This window comes from Gouania willdenowi, chromosome 12 (assembly GCF_900634775.1).
Source record: "Gouania willdenowi chromosome 12, fGouWil2.1, whole genome shotgun sequence".
Classification (NCBI taxonomy): Eukaryota; Metazoa; Chordata; class Actinopteri; order Blenniiformes; family Gobiesocidae; genus Gouania; species Gouania willdenowi.
The window spans coordinates 32,302,029-32,315,009 of NC_041055.1; the positions used below are offsets into that span (position 1 = coordinate 32,302,029).

Below are 12,981 nucleotides of genomic sequence, written 5' to 3' on the forward strand. Positions count from 1 at the left end.
AAAACTCAACCTTTACACGTTTTATGAAATTATCTCAATCTCCAAGTGAAGAGAGGCATTTATTGCTGACATTTGCACTAATCAGCAAACATTTACAGAAACAGAAGGTCAAATAAAAGAGCCACAGATATATTTATGGAGGCGTCGCTGTTTCTAGTTTTTTCATTGAATCAGAAAATGATGTCATTTCATTATAACCTGAAATATTTTCACCAGGATATCTCAAATAGTTCAGAACAAATTCAAATAAAATCTGGTGAGATAATAGAAAACATCAAAAAAAAAAGAAGAAAAACTTTGATTTTGGAGATGAAGTCTTGTGGATACAGTATCTAGAAATATATTCAAAATCAATGTAAATGACGCAACATCTGACCTTCCTTCAAGCGACTTGGAGTGATGCTGTGTCGCGACATCCAATCAGCAACGAGTTTCTTCCCTGGTCTTCACATGATTGGAGAAACATGGAGGAAAGAATCATCAGGGCTACATGAGGCTAGCCCCGTCTGTACGACACCTTTTTACAGAGACCGCAATAAATTAAATAAAATAAATTAAATAAAATACGGCGTCTAGCCTTCCGTCGTTTCTGGAATTTGTACAAGTACAGCAGTAATTATGGAAGGATGAGCCATGTTTTATCTAAAAATAAAAATCAAGCCTGAAACGGGCTTTGAAATGAAGCCATAAAGTGCGACTCATTACAGGCGATTTAAGCAACTGTAGTCACTGAATATTTAGGTTTAGTGGATCTTATTTATTGTTTACCTCAGTCATCTCAGGACAAACTCAGTTTTCAAGCTGCATCCAGAAATCTCCTCCTGCAAACACCTCATAAACAAACAACAAACAGGGATCAGAAGACAAAAACCATCAACTGTAGGCAGATGGAACATTATGGATGATATTTAAGATAATAAACAGTCTTTAGAGGAGAATAAATAGTGCTTCAGTCCTGTCCTTCGGTCTCTGAGGATTCTGGGAATAACAAAGTGATGCGTAAAACCTCCAAGAAGACTTTATTTTATGAGGCGCAGATTGTTGCACATGGACTAATGAGCTGCAACATTTAGCAACAAACCACGTCTAAAAAAACGTCTGGGAATTTTTTGTACAATGCTTTGGACCAAATTTTGAAGCAATATTTGTGAAATGTGGGTCTCTCATAAAAATATATCAATGTTAAATATAAATGTTAAATTAAAACATAAATGTTAAATCTAAATGCCACAGGGGAAACTAAATATTTAGCCAATATGCAAAATCACTGGAAGCACCAAAATAAAAGTGAATTTACACAAATTCATGTCATCATTCGAATAATGACCAATCAGAAAATAAATAGAGGAAACAACAAAGTTTGTTTATTTTTTGTGTGTTTTGGGAGTAATTTGGTGTATTTTTATTGTCCTCTTGAAAGTTTTTGTTATTTTGTGTTTTTTGGAGTTGTGTATTTTAGTTTTTCCACTTGTTTTTTTTTTTTATTTTAAATTCCACACACACACACACACATATATATATATATATATATTATGAATAATAAACAAGCATGGCACCAGCTCCTAGTGAACACAAGTAGTTACAGTTTGAAGTTTACATTGGTTTTGTACAATTAAAATTTTTTATTTTGTGTACGTTTACTGTTTTTAAAACAGTAATTAAAATTAAACCAAGGACTATATGTGATAATGTGACCCATGTTTACATTAAAACTGTAAAATAACCTAAATGAACTGATTTTATTATCTGTTAATGTCATAATTAGTTGATGCATTTTTTTTTATCAATATTAAATCATAATCACAAAATAAATGATGAAATAATTTTTTGCCCAAATAGTCCAAACAAAGCCAGTAAAATTGTCTTTAAATTGGTGTGAGTGATCACGTTGTGTTGCATGTGGGACAGTGTGAGACGTTTACATTTTATATCTAAGCTTTAGATATAAATACTAGATTCTACACATTCAAACAGAGTCAAACAACAGATAAAAATCCATTATATTCTCATAAATGTAATACACAATATGTTTAAACGTTACCTGATGTGAAACGTTAACGTTTAACTCCTTTTTTTTCGCTCCATGTTTAAAGATGATTCGTTTTTCCAGAAGCAGCTCATTTATGACTCTGTGAAGGTTTGACTTTAGTTCATCACATTGTCTTTTCTACAATTAAATATCTGTATCCCTATGACAGCCTGGAAAGCCAAATACATTCTAGAATAACTTCATTTAAAGGAAGAAAAAAAAAGAAACTGAGATTTACAAATTCAGTACCAGGATGTTTATTACAGTATAAAGACAATAGTGACAATAGTGTTAAAAAAAAAAAACAAGCTGAACCTTGATTAGAAATAGATTTAGAGGAAAATCAACTCAACAATCGTTAAAGTTATGAGACGTTTCCCTAAAAACAAGCAGAATCACACACTGATTCTCAAAAAGCAACAGAAACAAAACCCATTAAAGAGTTCCTCCTGTTTTTACAAATGTGGACTAAATACTTTGAAATTAATTTATTTGTAGATCTATGCCTAATAAAACGTTATTATACATCGTATTCATTTTAAAAATGGAGTATTTTACAGTTTAATCCTGTACATGAGTACACTTGTACTCATTAATTTTAACCTTCGAGGTAAACGCGCTTCATTCATTAATCTCAGAAAACATGACTGGCAAAAATACCTGCAGGCAAAATACATTTTATATATATATATATATATATATATATATATATATATATATATATATAGAGAGAGAGAGAGAGAGAGAGAGGGAAATATCCTATACTGTAAGTGTGACTTGAACACACCAGCGAGGGGAATCCTACGAAACTGAACCATAGACTGTAAAAAGAATACATTGAACTACTGTATACTGTCTATGTTCATCACTATTTACACTACTACTAAGTTATTCTACACTTTTAGTAACAAAAATGACAAATTAGATGACGCATAAAAGTAAAAGATGAGGAGAAAGTGACTGTTTATCCCTGAGTCCTTAGCTCAAGAACCGTTTTATTGCACTTTTCTGATTCGTTCTGTCCGATTTATCCGGGTTCCGAACGCAGAATTAGAGCCTGTGTTCCGCCATTTTGAAATCACATGATTGATGATGTCACACTGCCCCACTGCCTGTAACCATCTCATCCAAAAGTTCTTCTATTCTCAGGGTTTTTTGTGTCTTCAACAGTTTGTGATTTACTCTTTAACTTCAGCCACCAGAGCGTGTCTTAGGAGAGCTCTTCTTCTCTGCTTCATTGTCTATTCCCAAACCACAGAGTTGGAACTGTTGCCCCCTGTGGTCACAGATTGTTTTTATCTTTTTTTGGTAAACAAAAGATGTTTACATCGACATTGTCAGTGTCTGATTCTTTCAAATACTTTCAACTCATTCACGTAGACTTCGTCACTTCCTTCACTCGCAGTCTTTCTGACAGAGCTCCTGGGATGTGATATTTGAATGTACACTGACCATTCAACATTTGCTAAATATTTTAATAGCACACATGTAAATATGTGAATGTTTTTGTGGTGTTTTTAATTTAGAAAAAAAAGGACAAAAAGGAAAAACCACCAGATCAAATAGATCAAAGTACACAACAGTGACAATCAAAAACCAAACAGAAAATAAAATTAAAAATAAATCAAAATTTACTCTATATTTTGAATCATTTGTGAAATCTTGGCAGCAGGTTTAGAATGCAGAAAAAAAGTTCAATACCGACATCTTCAGCACAAGTTATTTTGACTGAAAAATCTGTTAAATGATGTAAAAATCAAGCTGAATCTTTCACTCCAATAGAAAACAATGAGATGTTTACAGGCAGTGGGGCCGTGTGACATCATCAATCACATGATTTCAAGATGGAGGAACACAGGCTCTAAAACTGTAAAGTAGTCCTATTTTTTAAGGTTAATAAAACAAATATGGTGCATAATAATGTGTTTTGTTAGACATAGATCTACTAATAAGAACAATTCACAGATTTTTTTTGGCCAAACTTGTAAAAACAATGGAGGATCTCATTAATTAACACCATATTAATGAACTGATCACTCGGGTACAATTCTTCAAATATATCAACTATTTTATTTTCTTCCTCCAGGGTAAACATTTTTTACACATTATACTTCATAGTGCAGTCCATAATCAAATGACAGACAATAATTCCAAAAGTACAAATAACACACTATATTCTAATTTATGTACATACAAATATAAAACTATGTCTATCTGAGAGAAAATCCTGCAATACCAGAAGAATTCCCAAAATTACACAAATATCCAAGAGCAGAGACTGATATTAGTCTCTTAGTGGTTGATATCATCAGTGTGTTACAGACTTTATGGTAGAAATGTAAACTATAGGCCACATTAATGTCAACATAGCTTCTTCTTCTTCTCCACACCTTCCCACACAAACTGCTCCATCTTTGGCCTCTGGATTAAAATAAATGACTTTGACACTCGTGCTGGAGGACTTTAGTGCAAAAGACTTTTTGGTTGTCAGTGAAATTTAAAAAAGAGCCTAAAACCTGTGCTGGTAACGAGTCCAATACGTTGGTTAATCAGGACGGGGGCGGCCGCGCTCGGTTCCTGACGCACAAGCAAAGGAAGTCTCGTGGGTAAAGGATTCATTAAAGCAGAAGGAAAAGCCACTTTCCTCCTGATGGTGTTACTGTGCTTTGGGTCAAGTCATTAACTTCTCTGACATCTTAACACCAGTGATTGACTGATTTAACTCTTGTTTAGCTTCTACTCTGAAACTATATTTCTACGGTGTTAATGCACATAATGGGACCAATTTCACTCTTAGCTGGAGATAATACAGTAACAAGCAGAAATAAGATCTAATCTGTCACGCTCGGTAGTAAACCTGCTGCAGCGCTCTCCGACACAGAACAATACATAGACATTAATCAAGAGCGAGAGAAAAAACTGACAAGAAAAGTGATTGTGTGTGTTTTTTAAAAATGTGCTGTTATCTCTGTGAGTACAGTGTGTGAGAGGCTGGTTCAGGGTCAATTATAATTGTAATTGAATTGTAAATAAGTTCAGATAATTGACTTTTTAATTGTAATCGGCATGAAAATGATATAAAAACTGTCATTTACAATTTAATTAAATACAAAACTGTTACATGTTACAGTTCTATGTCTTACACATGCATAGTTAACAATTATGTATTATGTACATTTTGAGGGGTAATCTAGGGGGTCCAGACAGCCACACCAAAAATATTAATTTTTAATATGCACGAGTGGTGAAAACCTAAAGATGGGGTCCAAAACAAAAATGAAGAAGTTGCATAAATAAAAATGGTTTTATGTCCTTTTATACTATAAATTATCAGATTTGTTCTTACGTTCCCACATGTAGTTATGAGTCAATAAAAATAGTTAAAAATAAGTATATTTTCATATTTCCAGAGCGTGTGAGTCTAGAACCAATGCATATCTGTGACTAATCATTAGTGATGTGAACAGTCTATGTTCATAGCTCTAAGCTGATCACATTACAGGGAGCTGAGACATATGCTAAGTAGTTTACTGAAGACCCAAACATGTTCCAGACCCAAACACACACTGACTGTGACTATTTAGAGGAGCTGACATGTCCACCAGATATATAGGATGTATAGCAGATCTGTTTATATATTCTGAGAGAGTGGGTGGAGCTTATTACTATACCATATTTACCTTTCTATGTGATGGAGTTACTGATATATTGGAAGATGAACATGAAAAAAAATTAGGATAAACAAAATGTCATAATTTTGAGACTGGAGTGCGTGGGCCATTAGAAGAGATGCTAACAGAAAGCTAACACATGAGGAAGACTCAGTAAATTGTGATTAACTGTAATTAAACTTTAGTAATTGAGAATGTAATTATAATTGACTTTCAGGGGAAATGGTAGTCCCTATATATAATCGTATTTGAGTTGTAAATGAACATTTAATAGTTAAAAACGTAATCGTAATTGAAAATTGTAATTGACCCCAACCCTGCGCTCACTACATGAGCATTAACATCCAAACATCTGGAGTGGGTGGACCTTCTGCTCTGAACCAGACGTCTACATTTCATCACTTAAACCTTATGTTGCTTAACACAAAGAACAAATGTTTGAGTTTGAAATAACTTTGAGCTCCAGTTTGTTAATATATTTAGACTAAATCTATTCCTATACTGATATGAAGCCCAAAATACAATAAAAAAAACAAAAAACCTCCTGTGTGCAGCTTTGCTCCTGTTACCATGGTAACATGAAAACATTTTTACACCCAGAGCAAGATAATGTCTCCACAAATGAGATGATTCAGAAGAAAAATGATCAGTGTTTCTTATTTTGCTAATGTGAAGAACAGAAAAGAACCAACACTAATACACACTTTGATCAGAAATGATACGTCACAGCTAAAGTTCATCTGATGTGTTTCTCCCTCAGTTCGTTAAAAGATCATCATTTAGAGACGATGATGGGGTTCTGCACGCTTCAAGGAACGTCTCTGCCATCCACAAACCTGGAGAAGAAGAAGAGTCGCTGAGCTTTAGTAATATCTGATAAAAGCTTTTTCAGGCATTTGCAGAAAAAAAGATGTAAAAATGTTGTTTTTTCTTCATTCTTACTGTGAATAGGAACGATTAGTTTAAACTTAAATCAGGACAGATGAAGTTCTGTTTGCTACACTTGCTAACATAGACATTAAGGTTTTCTGGGGCCGCTAACTAGCATGATAGCATGTGGGAGGGGCCAATGGGACATAAAACGTGTAAACTGTAAAATAATCATTTTTTTGTGTTTTTGAACAGTTTGATTTATTCCTCCTACAGTAACAGTCGTGAGATTTAAAAGTAACTCAAACCTTATTTTTACAGTGAAGTAACTGGTTATTATTAGAGCTGGGACTTTATCGTCTTTATTGGGATTAAATAATTAAAATGTTGTTTATTTCCACTCCTTTCTCATTTCACAAGTTCCTGGTATACCATAATACTGATGCACAGAGCACAACACAACAAACAGGAGAACCAGAGAAGCTTTTTGAAATTTTAGTTCAAATAAAAACAAGTTTCCACTTCTCTGGAATGTTCTAAGTGATTTTTGTTTTATTTTTTATTTCAACACAAAAAAAAACATTTGTTTTAGAAAGTTTACTAAAAATCCGGAAAAGCATATAAATATATAGTTAAATGTAAGTTTTTGTGAACAATGTAATGATAAAATTCTTTATTTATATTACACATTATGATAGCACTCAGTGATGGAAATAATAAACACTATTTAGTTGTTTAACATCATTTATTGTTTTCATTGATTCAGTCATAAACCAACACATTTCTTCTCAAGTCAAATATTAAGATTAATTAATAACAAAGTCATTTGAGAAAAAATATTTTTATGTCATTCCGTGTATTTCAATTTTTCTTTTTTGTTCCATGAATTATTTTGTATATTTTTGATGCATTTTATGTTTTTGGGAGTAATTTCTCATTTCTTTGTTGTGATTTTGTTTATTTGTCTGTAATTTTTGTTTTTTTTTTTCTACTAATTTGTGTTTTGTCATAATAATTTTGTAAATTTTTCTGTCATTCCTTTTTTTATATATTGATTCATGATTAATGTTGTGTATTTTTTATGTATTTTATTTATTTTTTAGTAATTTCTAATTTATTTGTTGTCATTTTGTATTTTTTCTCTAATTGTGCGTTTTCATTGATTGAGTCATTTAGCAAAATCCATTTAAATTGGGAAAATGTTTCTTTTCTTCAAATATTGTTAGGAAATTAATTTGGATTAATTAATTAAATTAATGAGTCCCACTTCTACTTCTTATCTTTGAGTAACTCTGGCCAGTTTTCAGCTAAAGCTGTGACTTTATCTTTAGTTTGAACTTTATTTTAACAAACAATTGTGTGTGTTTTAAATAAATAAAGCTACAATCAGCTTTATGGACCCTCGTCGCTGCTTTTTTCATTTTCTACAGGAACCTTTCATTTGATTGGATTTGTAAAAAAAGAAAAAACCCTCTTTGATTACTGTTCAAACAGAAAGGATTGCTCCATTACGCTCACACACTTGTTTGTGTTGGATTGTACGTGGAAAAGCATATTTAGGCTGGACCAAAAAATAAATAAATAAATAAAAAAGCAGCAGCGGTGCGTCCAATGGAAGTCGATTATGAAGTGGAGGAGGAAGTAAAGCATTGATTTGCAGTAAATGGAGCCTCTGATGGAGGTCCCACAATGCAGCGCTGCACTGTGAGAACCTCACACTTCATTATTTGGTTGACTAATGTGGATCCCTGGAGCTACAGCAGCAGCAGTCCATGTTTTTATTTCTAGTCAAACAGAGAGTGGGCGTGACCGCTTCCAGGGGAACAAAATAGTGTAGGTTCCAATGTATTATTGATGATAATAATCAGTTATTACAGAAGAACTCACTGTTTTCTCTGACCTTTTGTTACACAGGTTACTGTTGAATAATTGAAATAAAACTAGAACAGGAAGTCTGAGCTCATTCAGTTTATAAAATAATAAGTGGGGTCTCCAACTGAACAGAAAAAAATTCACTTTTTCTTGTATTTTCATTTTTTTTTTTTTTTTTTTTTTAAATCAGGCATTCCTCACATTTTTCACACATTTACACAATATTTATCACCATAAAAACAGGTGACAATGTGTAATATTACGTTCAGTTTCCATAAATCATCTAAAACAGGGGTTCTCAACCTTGTGGTCAGGACCCCGTTTAAGGCCATGAGACACTCAGAGGGGGTCTCCAGGTGCCTTTAAGAAACTAAAAACAATTTTTGCTGTTTTTTTTTTCAACCCTTTTTCTACAAATACCCCAAACTCACCATATTTTAACCTATTTTCATCACTTTTTCTTGCAATATTTTTGCTCCTTTTAATGTATTTTTGCTACATTACTCCCTATTCTGACACTTCTACATCACATTTCAATGACTTTTCTGCAACTTTTTTCCACTTTCCAAACATGTTCAGCACTTATAAACCCTTTCCACCACTTTTACACTTTTAACCTCTTTTCATCATATTTCATGATTATTTTTGCCAATTTAACCACATTCACCTTTTGTCAGGCCCATTATTTGCCATACGACTTTTTCTGTCTGTTTTTATCCTCTCTAATTTGTAACTTTTAACCAATTTCTGTGGTTTTTAAAATCCCATTTCATCACCTTTCCCACCATTTTTGGTCACTTACACCTTTAAGATGACTACAGGTATATACTATGGCATAAATAACTATAACAGTGGATAATATTCATATAGACAGGATCTGAAAATGTTGCGACCAATGATCTAAGATGTGTGTGTGGCTCAGGACGTACCGTCAGAACAGCACCGTGTCCAGCTGGGGTTCGTCGGAGAAGCTTCTCTGAGACGTCTTCAGTGCCTGAGAGGAGCAGTGCATGCTGGGACGGCTACAGCGCAGAGAAAATAACCCTGTGGGGTCAGAAAAACAAAGAAACGTCTGAGACAGAAGATGATTCTGATCCCAGCATCTGAGGATGTTTCAGTCTTTATTAGAAAACACACGCACGCACAGACACACACACACAGACACACGCACAGACACACTCACACACACACACACACGCACACGCACACGCACACACACACACACACACACACACACACACACACACACACAGAAATTGTTTCAGGAAGAATCTGTGATTAGAGGAGATTCTACTTCCTCCAGCTCTAAACTAGTGATGAACAACAAGTGTACGACAACTAAAGTTTTACAAAGACACACACACACAATTAGTAGAACATCACTTTATACACACAAATTCACAAATAGATAAACACAACGAAAAACAATCAGGACTGAACAACTGCTTTGTGTGTGTGTGTGTGTGTGTGTGTGTGTGTGTGTGTGTGTGTGTGTGTGTGTGTGTGTGTGTGTGTGTGTGTGTGTGTGTGTGTGTGTGTGTCCTACCATCCTTCTCTCCAGTGTGTGTGCTGATGTCCGTTGAATCCCACTCATAGTTTTCGTCCACTGAGGTCTTCCTCCTGTGGAGCAGGGTTAGCACGTTAGCACGTTAGCATCACCTTTAAACATACATTAAACTAAGCGACAGAGAGACTAAGTCCTGAAACGTTTGGTTAAAAACGTTTAAATGTGAAGGTAATCTGAGATCTTCTACCTCTGCTTCATTTCCATGTGGGGGCCCCCCTGGGGGTCTGCTGACCCTCTGAGGGCCGGAGAGAGGCGAGAGGGAGAGAGTCCGTGATTGGTCGGCTCCATGCTACCTCTACCACTGCTAGCATAGCTGCTGTAGCTGCTAGCAGACTCCTGAGGACCAGATCTGGCCTGGTTCCTCACGGGCACAGAAGAACCAGGGACCTCCTGTGGTGTGGGGCCCTCTGGGCTGATTCCTGGACTGGTTCCTGGAGCTGGATCAGCTGAGCTCGGAGGTCTCCACCATGAGAAGTTCTCCTGGCTCAGGGAGTGGATCCAGGCGTCTGGAGTCAGGAAAAGACCTCTCCTCTGTCTCCTTAAGTCCAGACTCTGACTCCGCCTCTTTGACTCCCACACTAGGGGTCTCCAGTGGTCCACGGGCTGCAGAGGATCCGTGACCCTGGAGGTCCACGTCCTCCTACGTCTGTCAGGAGAGCCGCGGTCTCTCACCAGCAGAACTTCTCCTGGTTCATCCACAGACATCTCCAAACATGTGTCTGTGTCGGGAGTGTGTGGGCGGGGCCTCCCGTGGTTCTTCCTGCTGTGGAAGGTCAAAGGTCAAAGTGAAGATAAATAATGTGTAGAGAACCATATCATAGTGTGGGTCACAGTTTGTGTATTTCTGTTCTTTTGTTTATTTTTCTCTCATTTTATGTCTTTTGTTATTTTTCTACTTGTTTTGTTTATTTTTCTCTCATTTTTCCGTTGGCGTTTTGTACTTTTGTGAATTTTTTTTGAGTAATTTTGTCTATTGTGGCTGAACATTTTTACGTTATTTATTGTCATTGTAAATGTATTTTTGTCATTCTCTATATTTTGAAGTCATTTTTGTGTATTCTTAGAGTCATTTTGTTTTTCTTTGTTGTCCGATTGTCCAGATCTTTTTTCATTTTGTGTATTTTCCTGTAATTTTGTAAATTTGTTAAAGTCATTTTGAGTATTTCTGCCGTTGTTTTGAGTTTTTAGAATACTTTTGTGTACTTTTTGAGTATTTTTCCTATTGTGGCTGTTTCACATTTTGTTATTTGTTGTCATTTAGTTTATGTTTTTGTATTCTTAAAGTAATTTTATGTATTTTTGGAGTCATTCTGTTCATCTTTGTCGTCACATTGTGTACTTTTTGTTCATTTTGTGTATTTTTCAGTCGCTCACACCTTTCTGCAGCTTCTTCCTGTTTGTGACGCTTTAAGGGACGACGTGGGAGCGTTGATCCTTCATCAGGGGGTGGGGTTGTTTGGGGGGCGTGTCCACGTGGGAGGGTGTGGCTCCTCAGGGACTCCCGGCCCAGGCTGTACCTGTGCAGTTGGCGCTCTAGCTCCTCCCTCTCCTGGGCTAGCTGCAGACAGCGGCTCAGGTTCTTCCTCTCCCGCTCCTCCTCCATCTGCAGCACCAGCGTACTAACGGTGGTCGAGGGCCGACCTAGGGCACCCCGCAGGTGGGGGAGCACCGGAAAGGTGGGCGTGGGCGTGGCCTCTCTGTGGTAGCGAGGTAAGGTACTGCTTAGATCAGAGAAGCCTTTTGGACCACTACAGGACGCGTATTGTTGAGCGTTTAACTGGTACGGGGGGAGGTCTACAGACACCACAAAGGGCAGCGTTCTCTCATCCTCGCCGCTCTGCTCTGAGCTCCTCACACTCCTCAAACTGTGAGTGCAATCATCAGATAGTGGGAGAGCAAACCGTCCGTCAGCACCTCTAGAAATGGAGTGTTTGTGTGGTGAGACGAGAGCAGACGTCTCCTCAGCGTGAGAGCCTCTGCCGCGTAGCGGGAGCTGCCTCTGCCGATAAGGATTCTCTGAGCTGAAGGAGGACGAGGAGCAGGCGGAGGAGCAGGCGTAGGAGGAGGGGGAGAGGGAGGGGCCTGGGAGCAGGCTTTTCTTCAACATACTGTCTGGACTGATGGTGCCTGCAGTCTCCCTGCAAAGAGAAAGAGAGAATCAGTAGCAGAGAGCGATAGGGATGTAAGGACGTATCCTAAAAACGATACAGTGTGCAATACTCTGATTAAACAATGTAAACAATAGGGGGCGCTGTGGCTGTTTTAGTGACACTTGTTTTAACGTTGGCTGAACCAAGAGCAGCGGCAGGAAAAGAGCTTTAATCAGACCAAAAAAAGAAGACCTGACCCCAACCACAATGAAGCCAATGTCTCTTTAAGCCTAAACCTGCTTCAACCAGACACTATTCACATCTGTGCGCGCATGGAGAATATACCGAGCTTTTATGCGCCTTTCTCGCGCTAATCTAAATACATCACCTGATTTACCGCAGGATCAAAACACGACCTGAGCTCGTAAAATAACCATCAAAATTATGCCTGAACCGTCAGCACAAAGTGACACGCACGCACCGACACAAGTACAAATACAGACGCACACGCAAAGATGCATGTGCACACCGACGCACACGCACGCACACATCGGCACATGCACGTATGGGGAGTGGATCACTTCTACATTCATATGCACCAGTCTATCGAACGCGTACCCTGCGCCTGCACATCTGATCTACATTTCCCATAGACTTAGAATGGCTAGACAGGCACAATGCACAAGTCACGTCTGTAATGTGTGCTTAACGTGTTAACACGTCTGCAGATGCTGTACATACACATTAAAGCGTATACACACCTGGATGTACACCTAACAAACATAAATATATCAGTCACACATAGATGCAGGTGTAGCGTGAGTGAAGCTATAGCGATCATGTGACCTTCACTATGTAGCACCGTCTGCGTGACATGTAAAC

The 12,981-nt window shown here is 37.0% G+C and overlaps 1 protein-coding gene across 2 annotated transcripts in view; it reads right to left on the reverse strand.

Annotated features, from left to right (window-relative positions):
• Positions 1 to 5,681: 5,681 nt before the first annotated feature.
• LOC114473023 (protein turtle homolog A-like) overlaps positions 5,682 to 12,981 on the reverse strand; it is a 63,780-nt gene continuing 56,480 nt past the window's right edge. The window contains exons 19-23 of one of the 2 annotated variants that reach the window (XM_028462386.1): positions 11,386 to 12,147; positions 10,197 to 10,769; positions 9,989 to 10,062; positions 9,372 to 9,486; positions 5,682 to 6,536 (exon numbers count right to left, since the gene is read on the reverse strand). In XM_028462386.1, the coding sequence (XP_028318187.1) occupies positions 9,374 to 9,486; positions 9,989 to 10,062; positions 10,197 to 10,769; positions 11,386 to 12,147 (1,522 nt within the window). In that variant the 3' untranslated portion in view covers positions 5,682 to 6,536; positions 9,372 to 9,373. Of the gene's footprint in view, positions 6,537 to 9,371; positions 9,487 to 9,988; positions 10,063 to 10,196; positions 10,773 to 11,385; positions 12,148 to 12,981 lie in introns of both variants that reach the window. The other variant, XM_028462385.1, reaches the window with a different exon arrangement.